Source organism: Podarcis bocagei (assembly GCF_964188305.1).
Source record: "Podarcis bocagei genome assembly, chromosome: 4".
NCBI lineage: Eukaryota > Metazoa > Chordata > Lepidosauria > Squamata > Lacertidae > Podarcis > Podarcis bocagei.
In genome coordinates this window covers 84,848,424-84,872,548 of record NC_138128.1, presented here as the reverse complement: position 1 = coordinate 84,872,548, position 24,125 = coordinate 84,848,424, and the positions used below count along the sequence as shown (strand labels likewise).

At 43.2% G+C, this 24,125-nt stretch overlaps 2 protein-coding genes across 24 annotated transcripts in view; one reads left to right on the top strand and one right to left on the bottom strand.

Moving 5' to 3' along the window:
• The window catches only part of ZMIZ1 (zinc finger MIZ-type containing 1), a 375,238-nt gene extending 368,583 nt beyond the window's left edge, over positions 1-6,655 (top strand). For 13 of the 14 annotated variants that reach the window (XM_081191309.1, XM_081191308.1, XM_081191313.1 and 10 more), the window contains one exon: positions 1,618-6,655. In XM_081191309.1, the coding sequence (XP_081047435.1) occupies positions 1,618-1,725 (108 nt within the window). In that variant the 3' untranslated portion in view covers positions 1,726-6,655. The remainder of the gene's footprint in view (positions 1-1,617) is intronic. The other variant, XM_081191302.1, reaches the window with a different exon arrangement.
• Positions 1-24,125, bottom strand: part of LOC308585590 (uncharacterized protein) — a 58,843-nt gene that overhangs the window by 2,319 nt on the left and 32,399 nt on the right. For 3 of the 10 annotated variants that reach the window (XM_081191373.1, XM_081191374.1, XM_081191375.1), the window contains exons 4-6: positions 8,688-8,756; positions 4,593-4,677; positions 334-370 (exon numbers count right to left, since the gene is read on the bottom strand). In XM_081191373.1, the coding sequence (XP_081047499.1) occupies positions 334-370; positions 4,593-4,677; positions 8,688-8,756 (191 nt within the window). The other 7 variants (XR_014007498.1, XR_014007500.1, XR_014007502.1 and 4 more) reach the window with 7 other exon arrangements.

Sequence of the window (24,125 nt, the reverse complement as noted above, 5' to 3'; positions counted from 1 at the left end):
CTTGACTAGTGTTTTAAGATGGTAAGGCTTGTTACCAGGTTGTGCTGTAGTTTGGCACCTAGCGATAGAAACCATGCATTTCCCTCCTAGGAGGAGGAGATGCCATTTACTCCACAAGAAAACCATACATTCTATTGCTATTTAGGACAAAATAAGCTATAGGCAACAAAGGAACAGGTTTTGCAAAAAGAAGGACATCTTAGAAAAGAGAAGAAAAGCAGCCATGTGTGCAAAAGACTTTGTAGAAAAGTGCTCCAGAATGGGGTGGGGAATTCTCATCCATACAAAGGTTTCATTACAGTCAAAAACCCACAGAGTTTCATATCAACTTACATTCTACTTGTCCAAGGATATTGGTCACTTGGGTGCCCTGAAAACAAATGAGATTGTTGGTGAAGGCTATGACAACTATACAGCTACAGTCTCTGTGGCCTTGGCCAAAGAGAACACTATGAATTATAATTGCAAGCCTTTGAATCGCTGTCAAGCCAGAGTTGAAATATTTTCATTCAACAGGTATCTGACTTACATCTGTTCATGTATTTCAGGAATGCTGTAAGGTACAGTACAGATGATTCAAAGGGAACAGATTATATTAGCTAAACTGGACATAGTCATACCAGGCAGCATTGATTCACTTTTAACTATATTAACTAGTTGGCGAGTGATTGTGGAATTTAACTTTTTCAGAAATAGAACCCAAAGGGTAAACAAACAATTTCTGAATTTCCAACAATAGGATTGTTTGTGAGATCATAGCATATTAATCTGTACATGGTATTTACACTTTCTCCTAGGAAGTATCATAGCTGAAACTAAAATGCAGAATATTTGTGTGTGACTTTTAAAGAAACCCCTATAGACCATCTTATATACATGCTAACCTTTTCAGGTGGTGATAGCTCATAGATGCCATTGACAGAATGTGCTGCATTATCTGTATGCCATATTTATTTATTTGCAGTATTTTTAACCTGCTTTTCACCTGTAAAGGCTCTCAGAGTGGCTGACAAAGATACGTTGACCACAGTGTAAAACTGCCCATAATATTGTGAGGCTGCTGTACCACCTCATCTCGGCTTGAGTACTACCTTGGCACAAAATAACTTACAAGGCATGTCAGTGTGTCCTAGAGCTAAAACAAATGGGCAGAAGCCCTGTGTATTATTGAACTGCACCTTTTCAGGTGGGAGTGAATATTTGAATGCTCTGCCACATGAAAAGCTCCCCTGTGCATACAAAGCAACATGCTAGGGAGAGTGATTTGAGCTAGATTCCCCGCACCACGTGCAATTTTTTTGTAGGTGTAGAGAATTTTTTATATGGTAGGGAGGGGGCCACTCAGAAAAGTGTTTCTTGGCACAGGAGCCCATATAATGCTTCAGTTACCTGGAGGATCGCAATGCCAACAGCCATGTAGCACTGGAGTGGAAATTCTTCCTGTAATTAGGCTGGCTATCATATATAAAGGACTCTCTTCTCTACCCATCAATAAAATTTACAGACACATTTTGAGAGCTTTATCTGCCAGCAAATGTGGAGCGAAAAATATGTCATTTGCCAGCTACTTCACCCCTGTGATGATGCTGCCTTCAAAATTTCCTCTTTCTTTTCCAGCTGCTTCCAGAACTCACGAATCCAGATGAGCTACTTTCATACTTGGATCCTCCTGACTTACCAAGCAATAGCAATGATGACCTTCTTTCTCTTTTTGAGAACAACTGAAGCCTTCTGTGTTTTGTCCCCCAACACCTCACACTTGTTTGACAAGTCTGTAGCTTCACGGTGAGGAATCCCTTTTTTCACAAGGACAAACTCACAACTTAAGCAAATGGTGCACACTCCCTACTTAACTTCATCTCAGAACTGCTTGAGTCAAGCTTCATCAACTGCGGTGGGGAAAAGCAAGAGGACAGTAAGGTGGTGACCTCACAGACTGCCACTCTACTTCACAGATCGATTGTGCAGCTGTGGAAACCTCACTTTTTAATTATGCAGAGAGATAAAAGAGTTTTGGGATATGCCTAGAGAGAAGCAGCCCAGTAGAAACCAGTCTCAGCAAGGGAAGAAAGGCAACAGAACTATGCTAAGCGACCAGTTTCAGAAAGTCCTTCCAACTTGTGTTCTTCCATTAAGTTCTCTCTCCCTCCTGCCCTAATGCTGTATTGTCTGTTCCACTATGTTCCTTCCCTCCCTCTCCCAGTACACTTCTGTCGGACACAATAAGGACAAAACTTATTTGGCAGCACATTTAGACTAGCCAAACAAACTCAGAAACATAAAACAAATACCAAAAAGCACAAAAAAACCAATAAAGATGTCACAAGTAGGATAAAAATACAAAATGCAGCCAAGGGAGGCATCTGTTTCTTAAGACAGTGGTTTCTCCATTGTGGAAGAGTCCAGTGAATCTCCAGGGTATGGCAAGCGTGCTTTTCTAAATCGTAGCAATCTTTTTTCTTTTCTTTTTTTACTATTCTTAGAGGAAGGGTAGTTACCTTGCTCTGACACAGATACGTGGACACCTTGTTTTCTTCTGTCCTTCTCTTTCCCTTTCTTTTTTTCTTCTTCTTAAGGGATTTGGTTTCAGATTACTGCCTTTTGTGACAATAAAGTAGCCAGCTATTAAATGGGGGCAGACCATATTCACATATGAAGTAGGAGAAGAGAAAAACTGTAAACCGTTGATCCATCACCAAGAGCTTTCGATTTTTGTAACCTGCGAAGTTAGATCACTGCTCAGTTCCTAACAGGAAAATGTAGCAAAAGTGTGGAGAAAAAGAGCTCTCACTTCAAGATATTTGGGGGCGGGGAGAGAGATAGAGGGGAAAACTGTTCACAATTGTTTGGAATTGAAGGAGACGTTTTCAATAAGAGTCTCCTTATCTCTCCCCCCCACCCTCCGATGGTTTGCTTTGCATTTTCCAAATTGTGTTATGTGGCTCTGCCTTTTTGTTTCTCTTTTTCAGTTTTAATGTATCATTTAGCTGCCAGGACCTTTTCCCTCTTCTTTTCAAAAAATATATTTCCAAGGATAATGGGCACGGGAACAGTAAGTTCCTTTGGTACCACCGTACAGCAGGCTCTCGTGCCACAATGCTTCCGTGGTATTTGTGCTTCTCATGTGGTTGCTTCCCTCCTGCATGAGCTTCCAGTCACTTCTGGGCCCATTTCTGCGTCCTCTCCGTCGTTCTCTCTTTATAAATTTTGTATAGTACCTGTGTGTTAAGACGTGCATGTGTGCCAACTTTGCCCTTGCGGGCCAACATTTCATCTTCTGCCTACTGTGTACAGAATATTGCTTTTTTGTGGATAATACACCTTGATTGCTTCGTCCCCTGTTCGGAATCCAATCCAATCGTCCCATCTTTGATTTCAGCAGTAGGCTTTCGATTTTGTGCCAGATGGAACTCTTGCGTGTTGGTTTCAGTGTGTAAACTCCACCCACCTTGCCCTCTGCGAATGGCATGACCTGTGCATTCCATTTTGAATTTGCTCTCCTCACCAAAGTCATGCTTGTAAATTCTTTGAGCATTTGTTCTTAGCATCTACCACCACTGCTGTATTTGCATCTTGTTATATATATATGCTAGTCGACAGCACCTTGCTGTAGATATTACAGGAAATGGCAGTTTTAGTTCTTATATTATTTTCCAGTTAGGAGTGTTGAATTTGTAAACATTTTATGTAGAGATGTTCCTACATTTACCTTTCCCCTCCCCACCCTTATTATTGAGGTTTTTATTTTGTTCCTTTTTTCAAGAGAAGCGCTGTTCATTATGCAAGATCAATTATTTTAAGAATTGCTGTTGTAAATACCTTTTGTGAATATTTTAGTATTGTCTTTGATTATTATATTCAACATTTTCACGATCTGGATATACATGTGTTTTTAAAATACATAGTCAGGGGGAGCGGGTCTTTTTTCTTTTTCCTTTTTGTAAAGGGTTCTTGGACTAAGGGAGCATCGATTTTTCCTTCTGATAAATTAGCCCTATCAGTTTCTTCAACAAATATTCTACATCTGGCCAGTGTCCTCAGCAGCCCAGCAAAGAAATTGTTGCGTGACTGTCCTAACCTGTATCACCCTAGACTTCTGCTTTGTAGGCAAAGAAGCTATTTCTAAGGCTCTCACTTACATCCCTCTGAAAAGGATGCTGGCCTATGCGTAGAAGAGGGGAAAGCAGCACAGAATATAGTTTCTTATCCTGTATATACATAGCAAAGGATCTTTATTATTGGACACCTGGTGCCACAACTATTATATGGTGGCACAACTGAGATGGGACACCACTGTGACACTGAAGTCTAGAGCTTCCTTCCATTTTCTTTTGTTTTCTTTTTAGTAGCTTTCCCCCTGCACCATTTTGCTGCATCATTTACATAATCAATGAAATCATTTGTATGAGCAGCTAAGGCTAATAATTTGACGCATTATTCTTAATTTTTTAAAAAGCCTCTCTCACACAATCTATGAGCTCTAAACCGAATGCCACACACTTGTCGTAGCCATGTATTGTGGCCCACCAGTAGTGCAATAAAGCTTCCGGTTCCACTGTTTATTGAAAAAAAAAAAAGATAAATAAAAATACCTCTGAATACCAGTTGCTGGAAATCACAAGTGAGGAGAGTGTTGCCGTCCTGCTTGTGTGTTTCCTATAGGCATCTAATTGGCCACTGTGAAAACGGAATGATGGACTATCGGTAGTCTTCAACCTTTCAGACCCAGGACCTCAAACATGCATTTGGGGATCCATTTCTTAATCTTTTGCCATATATTTGCATGGTGATAGTGCTCCTGTTGTGACACACCTCAGATCAGGTGAGACCCACTAGTGAAAGACTAATAGACTAGTAGACTAGACGCACCTTGGCCCTGCTCCAGCAGAGTTGTTATGTTGTTAGTCAAGCACCTGGTAGGCTACAATACGTGGTGGGTGGGTTGCATTCAGTTTGATGGATCGCAAGTTGTGTAGGCCTATGTTAAGCCATATACTGTGCGTTTGCCTGTTCAGCTTCTAGCACTGAATTTTATTTTATTTTATTAGCATTGCTCCTCCACTGTTTGATATGCATCTATCAAAACTAGTTACTTGAAAATTGAGGGGTGGTTTTCTGTGTAACTGGAAACGGAACCATTTTAAAGTCAATATTGTTTAGCTTTTGCTGATGGCAATCAAAATGCATTGTTATATAAAGGTTCCTGTTGAGGAGGCATAAGGTGAGACTCACCTGAGACAAACATATTTGGTCTAATAAGGCTTTCTATCATTTGGTGAAATCTTCTCTCAAGTAACAGTTAAATGCACATTTTGGCAGCTGTGGATTTCATGTACACTGATTAGTAGAAAGAGACAGATTGACTATGCACAAGGGCTACCTGAGCTGTGTTTGTGAACGGATAGAAGCAAATGCTGAGATCTAGCCATGTACTTGCGTAATAGTTTATCAAAGGGCGTATTTATCAAAGAGGCAGCCTTTGTGAAGTCAACCCAGAATGCCCCCAACTTACTTTCTCACATGGCCACATTAGCATCTTATTAAATTACTGGGACTGTTTAAGGATAGTCAAAACAAAAAAAGGTTGATGGTTTTTTCTTATCTGCTCACTGCCATCATGTTATAATGTGGAGAAAACCTGTTAAATAAATAGCAACCCCATGCATGTCTTCTCAGAAACAAGGCCCACCAAGTTGGTATAGTGTTGTTTAAGAAATCTGCAATCCTATGCACACTTAACTGAGAAAAAACCCTGATGAATGCTTCTGAGTAGACATACATAGGATTGTCCTGTAAATTAGTTGTTTTTGTGTTGAAGGGCAAAATTATATCACCAAAGGTTATTTTATTTTATTTTTAAAAAATCCTTGTTTCAGGGGCATTTGCTTTGGGGTTTTGTTTTTTTAATTGTTTCCCTAGAGACACCCACCTGGAAAAGAACCCACAGAGATTTATACTTCTACTGCCAAGACATTATTATTGTTGTTATTATTATTATTAATTATTATTAGAGGATTATGAAAACACACTAATGTCTGCAGTGGAGACTCCAGGGACATCTGTACATATGTAAATGGCAAATAGAGACATGTTAACAGAAATGCATTCATTTTCCTTGGAATGTGCATTGTTTTTATTTCGCAGGAAAAAAATAAAGCTTGAAGCTCCATCTTATGTGGAAAATGAATCCTGTTTGTTAGCGTTTGTGAAGTCTCCACATTTGTTTCACTTCTTGTAATATACTCTGGATCCTTTGTGAAAAGAATTTTGTTGCATTTTTTGTTTTTCCCTTCATGTAATAACTAGCTTAAATGTACTAGTCTTATCACCTGTGTATTTTTAGGGTGCTACAAAAATAATGAAGAAAATAAGGGGATTAAATAATAAAAAAGATTGTAACCAAATTCATACTTTGTACAATTTTTTGATATTGTGATCAGAGGAGAATTTTAAAAAGTACAATCGGAATTAACATGCAAAAATGGCCATTGTCTTTGTTTGTACATTGTATGTACAGTACAATGCAATCATTTCATACTTTAAAACTGGTCAGAAAAAAATAATTGTGATTTTTAGTCTTGAAAAACTGTATGTAGTTAGATGATGTGACAACCTAATATTTATCTAATAAATATGTATTCAAATGAAACCTGTATATTAGGTGTTCATGTGGTTATTTTGTATTTAAAAAAATCAGATTGACTATTGCTAGACATTTATATACTTTCTTGTAACACTGAAAGTACTCTCATTTTTGCTCATGTTATTTTTTTTCTTAAATAAATTTGGAAAATGATGGATGGACTAGTGGGCAAATGTTTTGTAAATCTGAACTTCCTCCTACTTTTCTTTTTTAAAAAATAGCATTGCAAGGTCTTGGAATTCATTATCTGGTATTTATAATACTGCTTGGTCCTAATGAAGATCATGTTCTATGCCTATTATGTACACAATTGTATATTTACTTGATGAATACCAAAGGAGGCTATGGGAAAGATTCATTGCACTACAGGAAGCAGGGTTGATGCCAGATTTCAAGGGGTCCTCAGCATGGTCTGGCCAATGGACCCCACCACTATCAATCCTCTTCTCTTGCCCCCACCTCCAGCTGCTGACAATCCTCTTCCCTGCGGCAGCAGCACTGTCAATTCTTTGCCCACTCAACACGCTCAGTCCTCATTATACTATTTTGGAATTGTTGTTTTTCTAAGTACCCCCTTAACTGCCCCCACCCCAAGAGTTTGCATAGTTCTTGCAAACCTCTCAATTCTCTCAAGCATACTGATCCCTCCCTCTTCTGCATGGGTGGTACTATTTTGGTTAAATAAGAACTGGTAACTCAGATAAAAAGGTCAAGGACCCCTGACAGTCCAGTCGCAGACGTCTCTGGGGTTGTGGCGCTCATCTTGTTTTACAGGCCGAGGGAGCTGGAGGTTGTCCGCAGATAGTTTTTCTGGATCATGTGGCCAGCATAACAGCCGCTTCTGGAGCAACAGAACACCAACACCAGAGCAGCGCATGGAAACACCATTTACCTTCCTGCCGGAGCGGTACCTATTTATCTACTTGCACTTTGACGTGCTTTCGAACTGCTAGGTTGGCAGGAGCTGGGACCAAGCAACGGGAGCTCATCCCGTTGCGGGGATTCGAACCGCCGACTTCTGATTGGCAAGCCCAAGAGGCTCAGTGGCTTAGACCACAGCGCCACCCACGTCCCTGGTAACTCAGATAACAGACTGCTATTAATATATGATACCATGCCAGGTGGACATATATCAAGTCAGATCATTGGCCCATCTAGTTCTGGATGTTTCCCTGGCAGTGGCTCTTCAGGCAAGAGTCCTTCCCAGGGCTCCCTGGAGATGCCCTGGATTGAATCTAGGATCTTCTGCATGCAAAGATGCACTCTCACTGAGCCACAGCCCTTCCCATAACAGCTAGCATCTGCTGGAGATGTGGTTCTGAACTGGGCATATTAATTCATGTGACCTAATTCTCTTCAGTACAAAATCTGGACAGAGGTATGCAGGAGGTTAATTACATATGATTTTGGAAGCTTCATTAACCTCACCACCATTATACGGGGTATGTTTGGGATTCAAATTCTGGAGAAGTTGCCCTCTTGATATTTAAAATAGGTTTCTGCAAAAGCCCTCCTTGGCATTCAAGCCTCACAGGACAATAAGGGGGAGAACCCCACCTTTTCCACCCATTTCACTGACTGCCACATGATGGGAAAGGGACTTGTGCAGCAGGAAGCGGCTGCCTCTACCTGGGTAAGATCTGGGTTCTGAATAAGTAGGGAGTCTATACAAGGACAGCAAGCACCCTGCTGCAGAGGTTTTCTTCCCAAAAATGTGATAGGCGGTGAAGCTGGCAACAGAGATGACAGCGAGCAGAGTGAGGAGCAAGAGGCCCAAGGCTTATAGCCGTGTGAGGGAGAAGAAAGAGTGAAGATGGATTCACTTATATGCCACTTTTCCACCACTTGAGTTGTGCCCAAAGCTGCTTACAGCAAATAATCAAAATATCAAACTATGCAGCATTAGAGATGTACAAACAAACAAAAAGGACCATGGAAAGGACTAAACATCAGAAATGTACCTACTCTTAAACTAGACTGCTGGATTAAGAACATGCTTGCCCTCTCACTCTGAGAGAAAGTAAAGATGAAGCAGGACACTTACCTTTTACTCTGAGCAAGGCAGGAAGAGACATTTTTGCAAAGAGATGTGCGATGAGATATTTGACAGTGCCTGGAATTAAACAAATGTCAACACAGTAAGTGCACGCTAACCACGCCACACTCAATAAATTACCCCTGGCCTTATCCCCCTACCCCCTTCTTTGCCCCACTCCACGAATTGTTCCCGTTCCCCATTCCTTCCTTGAGTTCTTCTATCCCAGTTGTGATGGTTGCCTTTTAAGTGTTTCGTGTGTCTCTGTGTTAAGGAACATTCATTTTTAAAGAAATTTAAAAAGATGCTTACTTCAGTTTAGGTACTTCATTTTGGAATCTTTTGAGACTCTCTTGTGATTTACCTGAAGGATGTCAACAGTAAGTTTGGTAATAGGAAGCCAAAGTGGGTTAGAGGGTGTTCCCAATGAGAAACTGGAAATCCACAAACGACTTCAGTTTCATTCTGGTAGTACTGCCTAGAACTCACACAAGCAGTTATGGCTACCATCCCTATTATTTCAAGGGACTTTAAGTTAGCGCATCATACCTGCTTATGACTGGGCTGCCGTCTTAAGGAACGAAATGCCAATGAACTCACTGGGACTTTATTTGACATAAACATCCTTAGGGCAGTGCTGCCTACATTTTAAATTTTCAAGTTGGTTTGTTCTAAAAGTTCCTATGCCTACAACCAGAGAACCAAAAAAAAGGATTCCAAAATTATTTATTTTAATGTATATAATGTATATAATGTCTATAGTTTCCATTGTACAACCTCATTTTATGGGTATATGAAACGATGATACATAACCTGTGAATGCCTAAGGCAGCTTGCTAATTAGTTCAGTGAGCGCTCTTGAATTACAAGTGCACACACACCAGACAGTACCTGGAGAACAGGTTATGAGGTAACCGGGTAATCAGCACGTGCGATCATGGTGTTAATGTGTATCTGAAATACACTGCTTACTATTCTTTTAACCATTAAAGGATCAAAGGAGCTTGGTGAGAGACAGTTGGGGAGGGTGTATGAGTGTGTCACAGCTGGCATTAGCAAGCAGACATACATTGGTTTCTGCTATTGTCATTTCTGTTAAATAGAGATTGCATGTTGAGACGCAAGCAGAACTATCTTGTAGAAAGTAGACAAGCAAACAATTTTAGGCACTGCTTTCCCCAGAAATGTCTAACTGAGGCCTATTTTTAATTGATGTTTTTCATGTGAGATTGAGCAAGTTCCAAATTAAATTATTCTCTCACACAGTTCCAACTACAAAAGATGTCCTATAGGAAGGGCTTGCTTTGTTAAGCAGTATAAAGGTTTGCCAGACTGCTACCCACAAAGGAGAATTCAACTAGCACATCCCACCACACCAGGAAACAAGCTTTTGCACAGTTCTTCATTTCTTCCTGGTAGCTTGTGCCCCAGGGCTCAGATGTGTTTGGCACCTTTCATGGTACTCAAAATCTATTGGCTGAAGTGGCTATCTCACCTCTGAAAAGCAGGTGATCCCAAGATGTTACTGTAAAGCCCTATCTTAAAACTGATTATCTAATTAACATCTTTCTATCAAACTTTGTGGGCGGCAAGAGGGAAGATGAAATTATAGCAAACCACAACCCAGAAAGTTGTTAATGATATTGTTTAGCATAGCAGCAGATAAAAAGAAAGCAATCACTATTACGGATCATATCTTTAAGAATTATTTTAGTTATAATCTTCTCTTTTCCTGTGTCTTTAATAGTTGCGTAAGACATAGAAATTCAACAAGAAAATGATATGACATTGCTGTGTCTTCCATACTGAGAAAATACGTGCCTGTTGAATTTCTGTCTGTTACACAAGTGTTAAAGGCACTTGAAAAGTCATACCAGCTTTCTTTATGCACCAATGAATGTGCAAGTAGATATTAATTTAATTTATGCAGAGATTTCTATACCACACTTCTATTGAATGATTAAGCCCCTGGACTTTTCTTAAATTATCTTGGTTAGTTTAGAACCAGCCAAATCCAGCAATCACAAAAGCTCTGAGTTTCCATACATTATATAATGCTCTTAGCATCCTGAATTCCAAAACACTGAGAACATCCAACGTGACTGAACTCAAAACACAAATCACAGAAGTACAAAAGCCACATGGGAGAGGACAGCTTTCCCACATGACTCGGCAGGTGATTGCTATGAGAATTAATTCCTCAGGACATTTTGTTCCATATTGGCATGGCTCTTTTGAAAACTCAACTTGAGGACTTAAATTTGGACCTAAATTATTGTGAGAGAAGATTCCCTCTACAATTGGAAAAATAGCATTTGGTACAGTCAGTATAAGAATTAGTAGCAATTTTCTCTACAGACATTGTTATGTAGAGGGGCTAATTAGAATTGCCTTTCAACATTTACTTATGCAAGTCTGCTTCTTTCTGAGCAGTCATAGGTGCCACTATATTTTCTTGTACTTTTTTGTGTTGGGAGTTATCTGTCCTGGATTTTCTTGTGATTTTTTAGTAACAAGTAGAAGGATCATAGTCCTCAATCAAATTTGGAGGGCTGAGGAAGAGTAGATTATTGGACTTGCCTTTCAACATTTCCAGCACAATCCTAATCATGTCTATGCAGAAGTAAGTCCTATTGAATTCAATCAAGATTGCTCTCAAGTAATTGGTGTTAGGATTGTAGCCAAAATTATGTAAGTCAAGGTTCCTTCTGAGATATAGGTGCCACTCAATTTTATTGCTCTTTTATGTGCAATATGTTGGGCATGATGCAGTACTAGATTTTCTAGTGACTTTCCAGTAACAGATAGCAGGTTCGTAGTCATTCATCAAATTCTGAGGGATGAGGAAGAATGATTCCTAATTGTTCCCAATACTCCCTTTCAAAAATGCTGCAAGAGTTTCTAGCTTCAAAGAAAGCCTACCTTACACAGGAAGGAAACCACTTCCTCTTCCCACATTGATAACTGGTTATGCAAATTGACCAGAAACTCTGTGTGTGTGTGTGTGTGTGTGTGTGTGTGTGTGTGGTGCTGATGTTGGAAGAGGCCAGAACAGCTGCAGTTTTACCACAAGTTGTTTCTTACTCCAAAGTGTTTTGGGCCCAAGAAACATCATTAAGGTGGGAAATGAAATTTATAAAATTAGGAACGGTCTGTATCTATACAAGGTGTCTTATGAGATTTGCTGAAGCCAATCCGATACCTTTTTAGAGCAGAATAAGCAACATCCTTAATAGAGAGAGGCTGACCCAAGCTTCGGGGTTTTAGGGCTTGTCATCTGAGAGGCAAAACAGAAGTGTACTAATCTCATGTGAAATGCAACTTTCAGCGTTAACTTAATATTGTTAACTTAATAATTCAGCAAATTTAACTGCATACTTGGTTTTAAAGAGTCAACAGCTCTGTTTTAGTTTTTGCATGGTGGGGAGCATGTTCTAAATGGTTATACATACAGTGGTACCTCGGTTTACGAACTTAGTCCATTCCGGAAGTCCGTTCTTAAACCGAGGCGCACTTTCCCTAATGAAGCCTCCAACCGCCGGTGCCCTTCACCGTTTGGATTCCGTTCTTAGACCGAGGTAAAGTTCTCAAACCAGGACACTACTTTTGCGGAGTTGGTAAACCGAATAGTTCTTAAAAACCAAGGTACACTATATAGAGAAATAAATATTAAAATGGTTTGAAAGAATACGGCTGAAAGTTCTTCGCTAACTTTGGGGGATAGTGTCACAATTCCAAAAATCTTCATCTTTGAAACAGCTAGATTTCTCATTTGTGTAGTTTGGCAGAGCAATCCAACCCCCCACCCCGATCTGTTGTGGGATTGGAGGTGTCTCTCCTCCCAGCCCTACCTGGTTCTGCCAGATACTGCCAGTGGCCCATTCTGCCTGCCCAATAGTTGACAGAAGCTACCACTAGCAGAAGCTACTCAAAGAGGGCATTCCTAGCGGAAGCAACTCAAACAGGGCATTACAGAATTGGGACTGGGCCGCCATCGGTTCTACTGGATCCTGTGTGGACTTTGCTGCCATCACATTACAGCAGTGGCCCCAGTCTAGGCCTCTTTGCTGCAACAGCCTGGTAGCTGGCACATCAAAGGGACACCTTCCATCCCATCCTGCAGATGCTCTGGGGCTGTGCGCATGCAACATGCACTGCACCATTACATCAGTCCCATCTGCTGCCAGCCAAGGGTTGGCACGGCGCCCTAAGCGGATAAATGTTTTCCTTGGAGAAAATAGTTTAGAAATTGTCTCAAAACATTTCACCATGCAGCATGCTGTGTTGTTCTGTTTACAAAAGCTATAAAATGCTGAACATCACCCACAGTTTGGATAAGGCATATAACTAGTTACATAATAGTAAACATCGTTTTTTATTCCAGAATTGAGCTGCATCTTGTAAACCTAAGCTAATGTAAGGTTCTTCTTGGTTTATCATGTAAGGCCAGGATCCAAAGAAGCTGCAAAAGTTTCAAGTGCCCAAATAATCTTTGGGCTGGTATTTCTTGAACAGCAGCCCTTCATATAGCACAGAAAAACATTTTTCAATCAGAGGAATTTCAAAACTAGCTTATGGCAAGGCATGGCATGGGACATGCCTAGAAAGAAAGAAATGTGCCCGCAGGCACACTCAAGACAACCTTGGGCATGCTTAAACTGGTTCAGTGGATCCTGCCCATTAGACCTGAAGTAAGCTTTAGAAAATTTATTCACATATATACATATTTTGGCAATTATCCACAAGGGAAGACATGCTTCCTCTGCTCCTTCCTTCAATGCATATATGAGCTGCTACTTTGTACAACCACATGCACAGTGTTAAGAGTTTGTGAGTGCTGGGCTCTTATAATTCCCAGATTCAGCAAGTGTTAGAATTTAATCAAGGTTTGAGGTGCTAATCCCTGGATCTAGAAAATGTTAAAAGGGAATTGAGCCAGGCTAGCCTCCTTATGAAATGATTGCCATTGGGGAAATGGACCATTAAAGGATCAAAGGGGCTTGGTGAGAGAGAAAATTGGTAGGGCCCCCTACCCACAACAGATAAAGCTAGAGTTGAGAGGTTAGGAGTGATGTCACAATAGAAGAAAGGCAGCTAGCTCAAAAGCTAGAGAGTCTCTGTTTGAATCCAAGGCTGCAGCTATGGGAGAATCAAGACCCCCTTGGGGTGTTGATGCTGCAAACCCCTCCCTCATAGACCCAGGTTGTATATATGTATAAATCAACCATATATCACAAAGGGCCCACAGACTCTGCTATGCCGCATTCCCAAAAGGAAACAAGAACCCCAGGTTAGCACCTGAAACTCGTGAAATCTCACACTGCTTGGAGATTGTGGTGGTGTGCAACGATATTACAGCATATTCACATAAATTGTGCGTTATATTCCTTCCATGAACAGCAACATGCTGTTTCAGCGCAAACCCTGTAAAGTAGCCCAATGGCAATGGGTGTCCTTCCATGATTATCTCTTTCTGCTGCCATCCACTTGTAATCTAGTATTAAACTATCTAGTCCTACATTAGGCAAATAAACGTAACAAAGACTTGCATCTATGGTCACTTCTGCAGTGGGCAGCCTCTGAAGTTGGTTGAAGTACAACAACAAAGTCTGGGGGTGCGGTGGTGCCATTTTTTATGCTGTTTAATTGGGGTGACTGACAGCTAAAAGGGGAATTGATCAATGAGGGGGAACCCATGTGAGCAATGGGTGGTGGAGGAAGACGCAATTAACACCAGTAATCACCTCTAAAAGGTGGTAAGAACTGAAATGGACTGGTTCTTCCTACTAGACAGTGTTGTGGAGTCAAAGGGAGGCTACTCTGTCACATGAGTAACAGTGCGCCATGATAATGGACTCTGCCATTACAGTTAAGCGTATGAAAGATTTATCACAGTTCCAGAAATTCTTGAAAAATTCTTCATTCAAAAGCAGAGTACAATGCAGATGTGAATCATGCTTCTCAGGTACAACAGGCTTCCTATTGCACATCTTTCAAATCTCTGTCACTGTTCCCTCCGCCCCAGATCCAGGGACGGTAGTCTCAAACCTGCTACCTTTTGGGAGCAGCTCTCAAGTTGCCAAACCTCATCCACACCTTTACTTCCCTGGTTTGTATCACTTCCTCCCTGACATCAGAGCTTCATCACTGCTACTCCACTTATTCAAGAGCCAGCATCTCTTGCCATGTCTTACCTGCATCAATACTGACTACAAAAGCAATGCAGACTTTGGTCACCTTCAGACTCTCAGTGTTTTGCAGGAGAGATTTAAGTACATACTGTTTCAGAGAAACAGACCAGACAAGAAAGGAGGAGGAGTGGCGTTATATGTCAGGGATGAGTATACCTGTGAAGAGATCCAAGATTTAGAACCTCAAAGCCAAAGTGAGAGCATTTGGGTCAAAATTAATGGAGAGGAGAATAACAGAGACCTCATTGTGGGAGTTTACTATAGATCCCCAAGCCAAACGGAGGACATAGATGACGCCTTCCTGGAACAGATGGCCAAGCATGCAAAAGGAAGGGAGATAGTAGTAATGGGAGACTTCAATTACCCGGATATTTGTTGGATGTCAAACTCAGCCAAGAGCATAAGGTCAAACAGATTCCTCACTGGCCTTGCAGACAACTTCATTGTCCAGAAAGTGGGAGAAGCAACAAGAGGAACAGCCATTTTAGATCTGGTCCTAACCAATGTTGATGACCTGGTTAGTGGGGTAGAAGTGGAAGGATCATTAGGCGCGAGTGATCATGCTCTTCTGAAGTTTACTATACAGCAGAAAGGAGCAGCCAAGCATACTAGGACTCAATTTCTTGACTTTAAGAAAGCCGACTTCATAAAACTTAGGGAAGTGCTGGGTGAGATCCCATGGACAGTAATACTAAAAGGAAAGGGAGTTCATGATGGCTGGGAGTTTGTTAAAAGGGAGATAGTAAAAGCACAACGTCAGGCAATACCAATTTGACGGAAACATGGAAGGTGCCTAAAGAAGCCAGGGTGGCTATCTAAAGAACTTTTAACTGAGTTAAGATTAAAAAAGGATGTGTACAAAAAATGTAAAAGGGGGGAAACCACCGAAGAGGAATTCAAACAAATAGCCAGCACGTGTAGACACAAAGTCAGAAAAGCTAAAGCACAGAATGAACTCAGGGTTGCTAGAGAGGTTAAAAGCAACAAAAAAGGCTTTTATGGGTATGTTCGTAGCAAAAGAAAGAACAAAGAAACAGTGGGGTCACTCAGAGGAGAAGATAGTGAAATGCAAACAGGGGACACAGAAAGGGCTGAACTCCTCAATGCCTTCTTTGCCTCAGTCTTCTCCGATAAAGAAAACAATGCCCGACCTGAAGAATTTGGAGCAAATGATTCAGCAAAGGAAACACAGCCCAGAATAACTAAGGAAATAGTACAAGAATACTTGGCTAGTTTAGATGTATTCAAGTATTAAAAGAACTGGCAGATGTGATCTCAGAACCACTGGCAGTCATCTTTGAGAATTCCTGGAGAACAGACGAAGTCCCGGCAGACTGGAGGAGGGCAAATGTTGTCCCTATTTTCAAAAGGGGGGAAAGAGAGGACCCAAATAATTACCGCCCAGTCAGTCTGACATCAATAGCAGGGAGGTTCCTGGAGCAGATCATTGCGGTCTTGACTATGCTACCACTCAGTGGATTTGTAACTGGCTGACTGACCAAACCCAAAGGGTGCTCATCAATGGTTCCTCTTCATCCTGGAGAAGAGTGACTAGTAGGGTGCCACAGGGTTCTGTCTTGGGCCCGCTCTTATTCAACATCTTTATCAACGACTTGGATGATGGACTCAAGGGCATCCTGATCAAATTTGCAGATGACACCAAACTGAGAGGGGTGGCTAACACCCCAGAGGACAGGATCACACTTCAAAACGACCTTGACAGATTAGAGAACTGGGCCAAAACAAACAAGCTGAATTTTAACAGGGAGAAATGTAAAGTATTGCACTTGGGCAAAAAAATGAGAGGCACAAATACAAGATGGGTGACACCTGGCTTGAGAGCAGTACATGTTAAAAGGATCTAGGAGTCTTGGTTGACCACAAATTTGACATGAGCCAACAGTGTGACGCGGCAGCTAAAAAAGCCAATGCAATTCTGGGCCTCATCAATAGGAGTATAGCATCTAGATCAAGGGAAGTAATAGTGCCACTGTATTCTGCTCTGGTCAGACCTCACCTGGAGTACTGTGTCCAGTTCTGGGCACCACAATTCAAGAAGGACACTGACAAACTGGAACGTGTCCAGAAGAGGGCAACCAAAATGGTCAAAGGCCTGGAAACGATGCCTTATGAGGAACGGCTAAGGGAGCTGGGCATGTTTAGCCTGGAGAAGAGGAGGTTAAGGGGTGATATGATAGCCATGTTCAAATATATAAAAGGATGTCACATAGAGGAGGGAGAAAGGTTGTTTTCTGCTGCTCCAGAGAAGCGGACACGGAGCAATGGATCCAAACTACAAGAAAGAAGATTCCACCTAAACATCAGGAAGAACTTCCTGACAGTAAGAGCTGTTTGACAGTGGAATTTGCTGCCAAGGAGTGTGGTGGAGTCTCCTTCTTTGGAGGTCTTTAAGCAGAGGCTTGACAACCATATGTCCGGAGTGCTCTGATGGTGTTTCCTGCTTGGCAGGGGGTTGGACTCGATGGCCCTTGTAGTCTCTTCCAACTCTATGATTCTATGATTCTATGTACTAGAAATTTAGGTTTGTGCAATAAAACTGAACTAAAGCACTCAACAGCAGTTGGTGAGGAGGGCACAGCATTGACCCCCCCCCCATGGTCCTATCACCTTCCTCCCTACTGGTAAGCAGTATTGGCTCTGCTATGCCACCCACTCAAATTACTCCTCAAAGTGCGCTGCTGCCTTGGTACAACAAATCCAATTTTTATTTTTTTTAAAGGAGTTTTTGTGGTTTGGGAAGCATTGGGAAAAGGCACTGAAAAAGGATGGATAAACACTGCACAAGCAAACCATTATGAATCCTCAATGTTGTATAACCTCCCTGCAAACAAATAATGAATACTCAATAAAGACTGGGAATAGTCTAATCTCCATGTAGGCTTTACGCTGGCAAATTCGAGTGAATTTTCACTGAACAGGTCATAGTGAAGGAGCCCCCATTCAGAACCAATGTTTTTTTCCTAATTGATGCCCTGAATTTGCAAAACAGCAGACAAACTCCATACACTCTTTATCATCAGGCAGCCACCTTCACTGTACTCTTTTTGGTGCCTGCTAAAAACACTTTTGTTCAGACAAGCCTACCATGTAGAATGTTTACACGTGTGTTAACCCTTTTTAAGCTTATCACCGATTATAATTTTAAAGTTTTAAATAGCTGCTTTTAACTGTATTTTATAATTATTTAATTCTTTTTGGAAACTGCTTCAAGGTTTTTTACAATCAAATTTTATGACATAAATAAAATAAATCACCATATCCCTATGAAAGCTCTAGTAATTTTGGTTTCAGTACAGTACTCTGATGTGGCACTGATATAAATACGTACATTTAAACAGACTATCAAATAATTTCTAAACAAAACTGACAGTGGAGTTCTTGTTTTAAAATACATTAAATTTGTCACTGTCACTGATAAAAAAACTTCTTAAAATACATTTTTTAAAATGGAAAGGGGCAATGAAGGAAACTACATGTTTAAAGAAGAGACTGATGCATCACAACAACAAACTGCTAGAAAGTTCTCTGAAAGCACCAATCCTGACCCAAGTGTGTCAGATGTCCTTGCCATAAGGACCATTTTAAAGCTGTATTTTCCTATACACATTGACTATGAAGTTGGTTAAATATTATCTCAAGAGCCACACAGAGCAAAGCTTCTGGAACCTTCCCTAGAATTCATGCATCTTGTACTCACATACAACTTTCTGATATATGGAACACACGTCTCCAGCTATTTTTAAGTCAACTTTTATAAGTAATTAAAAAATTAAGAAACATATTTCAAAAGTCTTTCTTGATCTCAAGCCTAACCCTGTAACCTGAGCACAGAGGATGGCTGGGTATATCATTCCAACGCATAAGAAACTAAATCAATGTTTCCCAAACTTGGGTGTCCAGCAATTTTCAGACTACAGTTCCCATCATCCCAGACTACTGGTCCTGCTAGCTATGGATGATGGGAGTTGTAGTCCCAAAATTGCTGGAGACCCAAGTTTGGAAACCCTGAATGAAACTTTCCATTCTATGGAAAGGCGGCTTATAACAATGGAATGTAGTTGCTACATGGCTAATTTCCAAATCATTACCATGGTAAGGAAGAGGAATCACTGAAAAGATTATGAAAGAGCTTTAGCACCTGGAACACCTTGTGAAGCGCTCTGAAAATGCATGACGTCACAAACAGCTGTGTCACAATCAGCCCTCAACGTTTCACTTATTTATTCTCTATATAAACACTGTATCACAACAGATAATCATCGGCTTTGCCTCTTACATATTTAAATGACGGCAGCCATATATCATGTGATGATTAGAAACTATTTACTCTCAACTATGTGCTTCTTCACACTAGCGTATAACATATCATTAGTCTGCTCATGACATTTCCCCAAAGCATCTTAAACACTATGTGAGCTGCGTCAATCAGACAGTCAACTCTCACAGGGACAAAGAGCCCACAACTCCCAAACAAGTAATTGTCTGATATATGATCTATATGTGATGTGCTGCAAGCACAGCCCCAATTAAGCAAGAGGCACTGCTCTTGCAACCTTGTCTAACCCTCACAGCATTCTCGGCAGGCACAGGAAAGGGATTCATCATGCACAGAATGATAGGCACAAATCAGCCTTTATACACCGTATATTTCACAAAATCTTCACGATATCTTCAAATTCCATTTAATTCACTATTCCAGGCAAAAAGGTCCAATATACAGTTTGGTCAGCTCTGGGCCTAGCCCTGATAATGGAGAAAGTACCGTATTTTTCGCCCTATAGGACGCACTTTTTCCCCTCCAAAAATGAAGGGGAAATGTGTGTGCGTCCTATGGTGCGAATGCAGGCTTTTGCTGAAGCCTGGAGAGCGAGAGGGGTCCGTGCGCACCGACCCCTCTCGCTCTCCAGGCTTCAGGAAGCTATCCCAAGTCTTGCAAGCCCGGCGGGATGTCCCGCGGGCTCGCAAGGCTTGCGGGCAGCAGCCTGCACCCAAAAGCTGGGGACAGCGGGGAGGTGCAGAGCCGCCACCCCGCTATTCCCCGACCTGATCTGGAGGCTGGCGGGGGGAGAAGCAAGCCTGCTTCTCCCCCCCCCCAGCCCCACAAGCTCGGGGGATAGGGGGATGGCGAAGCGCCGCCATCCCGCTATTCCCCGACCTGATCTGGAGGCTGGGGGTGGGAGAAGCAAGCCTGCTTCTCCCCCCCCCATCCCCACAACCTCCAGATCAGGTCGGGGAATAGCGGGATGGCAGCGCTCCGCCATCCCGCTATTCCACGACCTGATCTGGAGGCTGGGGGTGGGAGAAGCAAGCCTGCTTCTCCCCCCCCCCACCATCCCCACAACCTCCAGATCAGGTCGGGGAATCGCGGGATGGCAGCGCTCCGCCATCCCGCTATTCCACGACCTGATCTGGAGGCTGGGGGTGGGAGAAGCAAGCCTGCTTCTCCCCCCCACCATCCCCACAACCTCCAGATCAGGTCGGGGAATCGCGGGATGGCAGCGCTCCGCCATCCCGCTATTCCACGACCTGATCTGGAGGCTGGGGGTGGGAGAAGCAAGCCTGCTTCTCCCCCCCCCCACCATCCCCACAACCTCCAGATCAGGTCGGGGAATCGCGGGATGGCAGCGCTCCGCCATCCCGCTATTCCACGACCTGATCTGGAGGCTGGGGGTGGGAGAAGCAAGCCTGCTTCTCCCCCCCACCATCCCCACAACCTCCAGATCAGGTCGGGGAATCGCGGGATGGCAGCGCTCCGCCATCCCGCTATTCCACGACCTGATCTGGAGGCTGGGGGTGGGAGAAGCAAGCCTGCTTCTCCCCCCCACCATCCCCACAACCTCCAGATCAGGTCGTGGAATAGCGGGATGGCAGCGCTCCGCCATCCCGCTATTCCACGACCTGATCTGGAGGCTGGGGGTGGGAGAAGCAAGCCTGCTTCTCCCCCCCCCACCATCCCCACAACCTCCAGATCAGGTCGGGGAATCGCGGGATGGCAGCGCTCCGCCATCCCGCTATTCCACGACCTGATCTGGAGGCTGGGGGTGGGAGAAGCAAGCCTGCTTCTCCCCCCCCCCACCATCCCCACAACCTCCAGATCAGTTCTGGGAATCGCGGGATGGCAGCGCTCTGCCATCCCGCTATTCCACGACCTGATCTGGAGGCTGGGGGTGGGAGAAGCAAGCCTGCTTCTCCCCCCCACCAGCCCCACAACCTCCAGGCTTCAGGAGAGCCCCACCGCCAACCCCACAAGCTCGGGGGACAGCGGGAGAGGCGCAGCGCGCCCTTCCCGCTGTCCCCCAACTTGGTTAGAAGGCTGGGGGGGGGAGAAGCCTGCTCCTCCCCGTCGCCAGCCCCGCAAACTCGGGGGACAGCGGGAGAGGCGCAGCGCGCCATTCCCGCTGTCCCCCGACTTGGTTTGGAGGCTGGCGGAAGGCTTCCTCCTCCCCCAGCCCCGCAAGCTCCCAGAGCGATGCCAAAGCTGCGCGCAGCTTCGGCATGGCTCTGAGTCCCGTTCTGGGGGAGGGGGGAGCTCGGGCTTCCCCGCCCCAGCCCCGTGCCTGGCGGGGGGGGGGGATAATTTTTTCCCCCTTTATTTCCCCCCCCCCAAATCTAGGTGCGTCCTATGGACCGGTGCGTCCAATAGTCCGAAAAATACGGTATATGTAAATAATTTCACCTGGAAATGGTAGAGTCAAGGGAAACCACTGCAATGTAATTAGCTAAACAATTAAAAAACACAGCATGGTTTTTTTCCTGCATAAAATGGAGAAATAGTTAATAACTCTTCCCCTTCTTTCTTTTTTGATTAGGTACATAAAACCAAAATAAACAGGCAAGCTGGGAGGTTCCCATCTGTTGGGTGGGGATTGTTGACATGATTTGATATTCTCAATGATGACAGGGGTGTGCAGAGGAAGAGATCATTTATAGGGGCCTCTTGCTTGGCTAGTACCTTTTGAGAGCTTCATTTACAATTTCACAAGTTGAAGAAACCATAAACACCACACACCTTATAACAATCTGCTCCAACACAGAAATGTCATAATAAAACATAACTTTAAAATAAACAACATATATGAAATAGAGTAATATTCAATCATCCATTAGAATGCAATAGTTCACAATAAAAATTATCAGCAAATAATAATTAAACGGAAATTCGCTCTTAATACAATAATTTCTAAACTATAACCAATAAAAAATAACAGCATAACACAATACAAATTGAGCAGCACAACTTATTCACACAATTTATAAAATTATTATTTTTAAAAATTTTCCTGACCTCCTCTCTTCCCAGCTGCTTCTGCTGTTCCTAAAGTCATGATCTGGGAAAGGCTGCTAGGGCTGGAAGGTGGGCTAAGGCAGGTGGAAAAAGCCATTGTCTGATGGCCAGCACAAAGTCTCTCCCCCCTCACCTTCATGAAATGGCTCATTTAGTAAGACTGCTCATGTCTGTGTTGGCTTCCTAGTTGCTGGACAGCCACTCAGTCCAGTGCAGAGCCAAGTGTCGCCCACTCTAGTGAGAAACTGACTGCCACCTTATACCAGATCATCCCTCTGCCAGTGCAGAGCCACTACCAACCTAGTCATGCCTGAAAATCTCCATGCAGACAAGGAAACATCCCCTTCACAAAGGAAAGCAATTCTGCACAGAGTCAAGACCATTGTTCCCTTCAGTCCTTTAAAAAGAAAATCAACAAAATCATGAGTGGTGGGGACAAAGCACCAAAGGTCTAAATTCTAAAGGATGTAGCCCTCAGCTGCCATCTTTTTATTCTGGCATAAGCTCTGAGCTTTCCACCACAACACAGTACACAAATTAAGTAAATACATCAAAACCACTCCTTGAAAAAGCTGCTCCAGTTGTCTTTCTGCCTGTCAGGTAGGCACCTCTTAAAAGGTCAAGAGTTTGCCGGTAAAAAAAGAGCCTGAATACATTTGGCTTGAAAGTCTTAAGTTCCCGTGCTTTTAATTGTTTTCAATGAAGCATTAAGGCAGAGATGGGGAGCCTGAGGTGCCTCATTTTGCCAGCTTTGGGAAGGGAGCTTGAGGGCAAGTGGGGGGGGGTCACATTTTGGCCTTGCTCCAGCCCAACCCCAAAAGAGTGAAAAGGCAATGTGCGGCCCACAATTTCTCTGGCAAAATATTATTGCGGCCTACTTGGTATTAACAGTTTGGCTGCCCTAAGCTGGAGAGCTACTGGTTCCCCATCTCTACATTTATGCTCCCCCCCCAAAAAATAATAATCCTGAGCTGCATCCCCCCCCCTTTAAGCTGGCAGCCCTAGGAACACGGTGGCCATTTTTAGTTTTCTGCCCAACTTAAGACTGTAAGAGCCCACCTTCTGTACAGCTTCTAACTTTCTGTTATTGTTGTTTACACCACATAATAATAATGATAATGATAATAACGTATTACCAGTGCTATTTTTCCGGAAAAAGAGGTGCTGGAGCTCCCCATGAACGCCTCCCTTGCTCTCTCATAACGGCAATGGCTCCCACCTGGGAGATGCAGGAACTGAGTTCTAGCAAGTTCCGGCTTAAAAAAAAAAAGTCCTGTGTATTACTATTACATACATTATCAGCACCTGCTGTCATTCCCGCCCATTTCTACCCTACACTAAGGGGGCGAGCGAGGCGCAAAGGCGCTTGTTTTAGTAATGGGCAACCGGCTTCCTCGGGTGTCTTTGCCACTGTTTGTTTGTTTTTGCCCCATTTCACCCTCACAAAACCAACCTGCGGCAGTAGATGAGAGGACTCTCTTTCCTTGGAGGTTTATAAGCCTGGGGGGGGGGGCACCTGTCGTGGATTACTTTAGCCAAGATTCCTTTGCTGCTCGGGGTTGGACTAGATGACCCTCGGGGGTCCCTTTTACATCTGCAACCGCAGGATTTTTGCCAAAGGCCACCAATACCTTCGAAAGCGCCCGAGGAGGAATTTGAGCGCCTGGACAGGGCCGTCGCTTTAAAGGTTTTCAGTACAGTAAAGCAAAAACACGTATTTGAAGTGAGGGAGGAGGAGGAGAAGTAGCAGTGAAGAAAAGGAGAGAGAGAGAGAGAGAGAGAGAGAGAGAGAGAGAGAGAGAGAGAGAGAGAGAAGGAGGAAGAAGAGGAAAAGGAGAAGCGGGCTTCCCACCCTGGCGAAGCGCTTAATCAGCCACGAAGGATGAAGCGCCGTTGCCGCCGCCTTTCACGCAGCCGCGCTCCCTGTGCGTCCCTCTTCCGCCTCTGGGG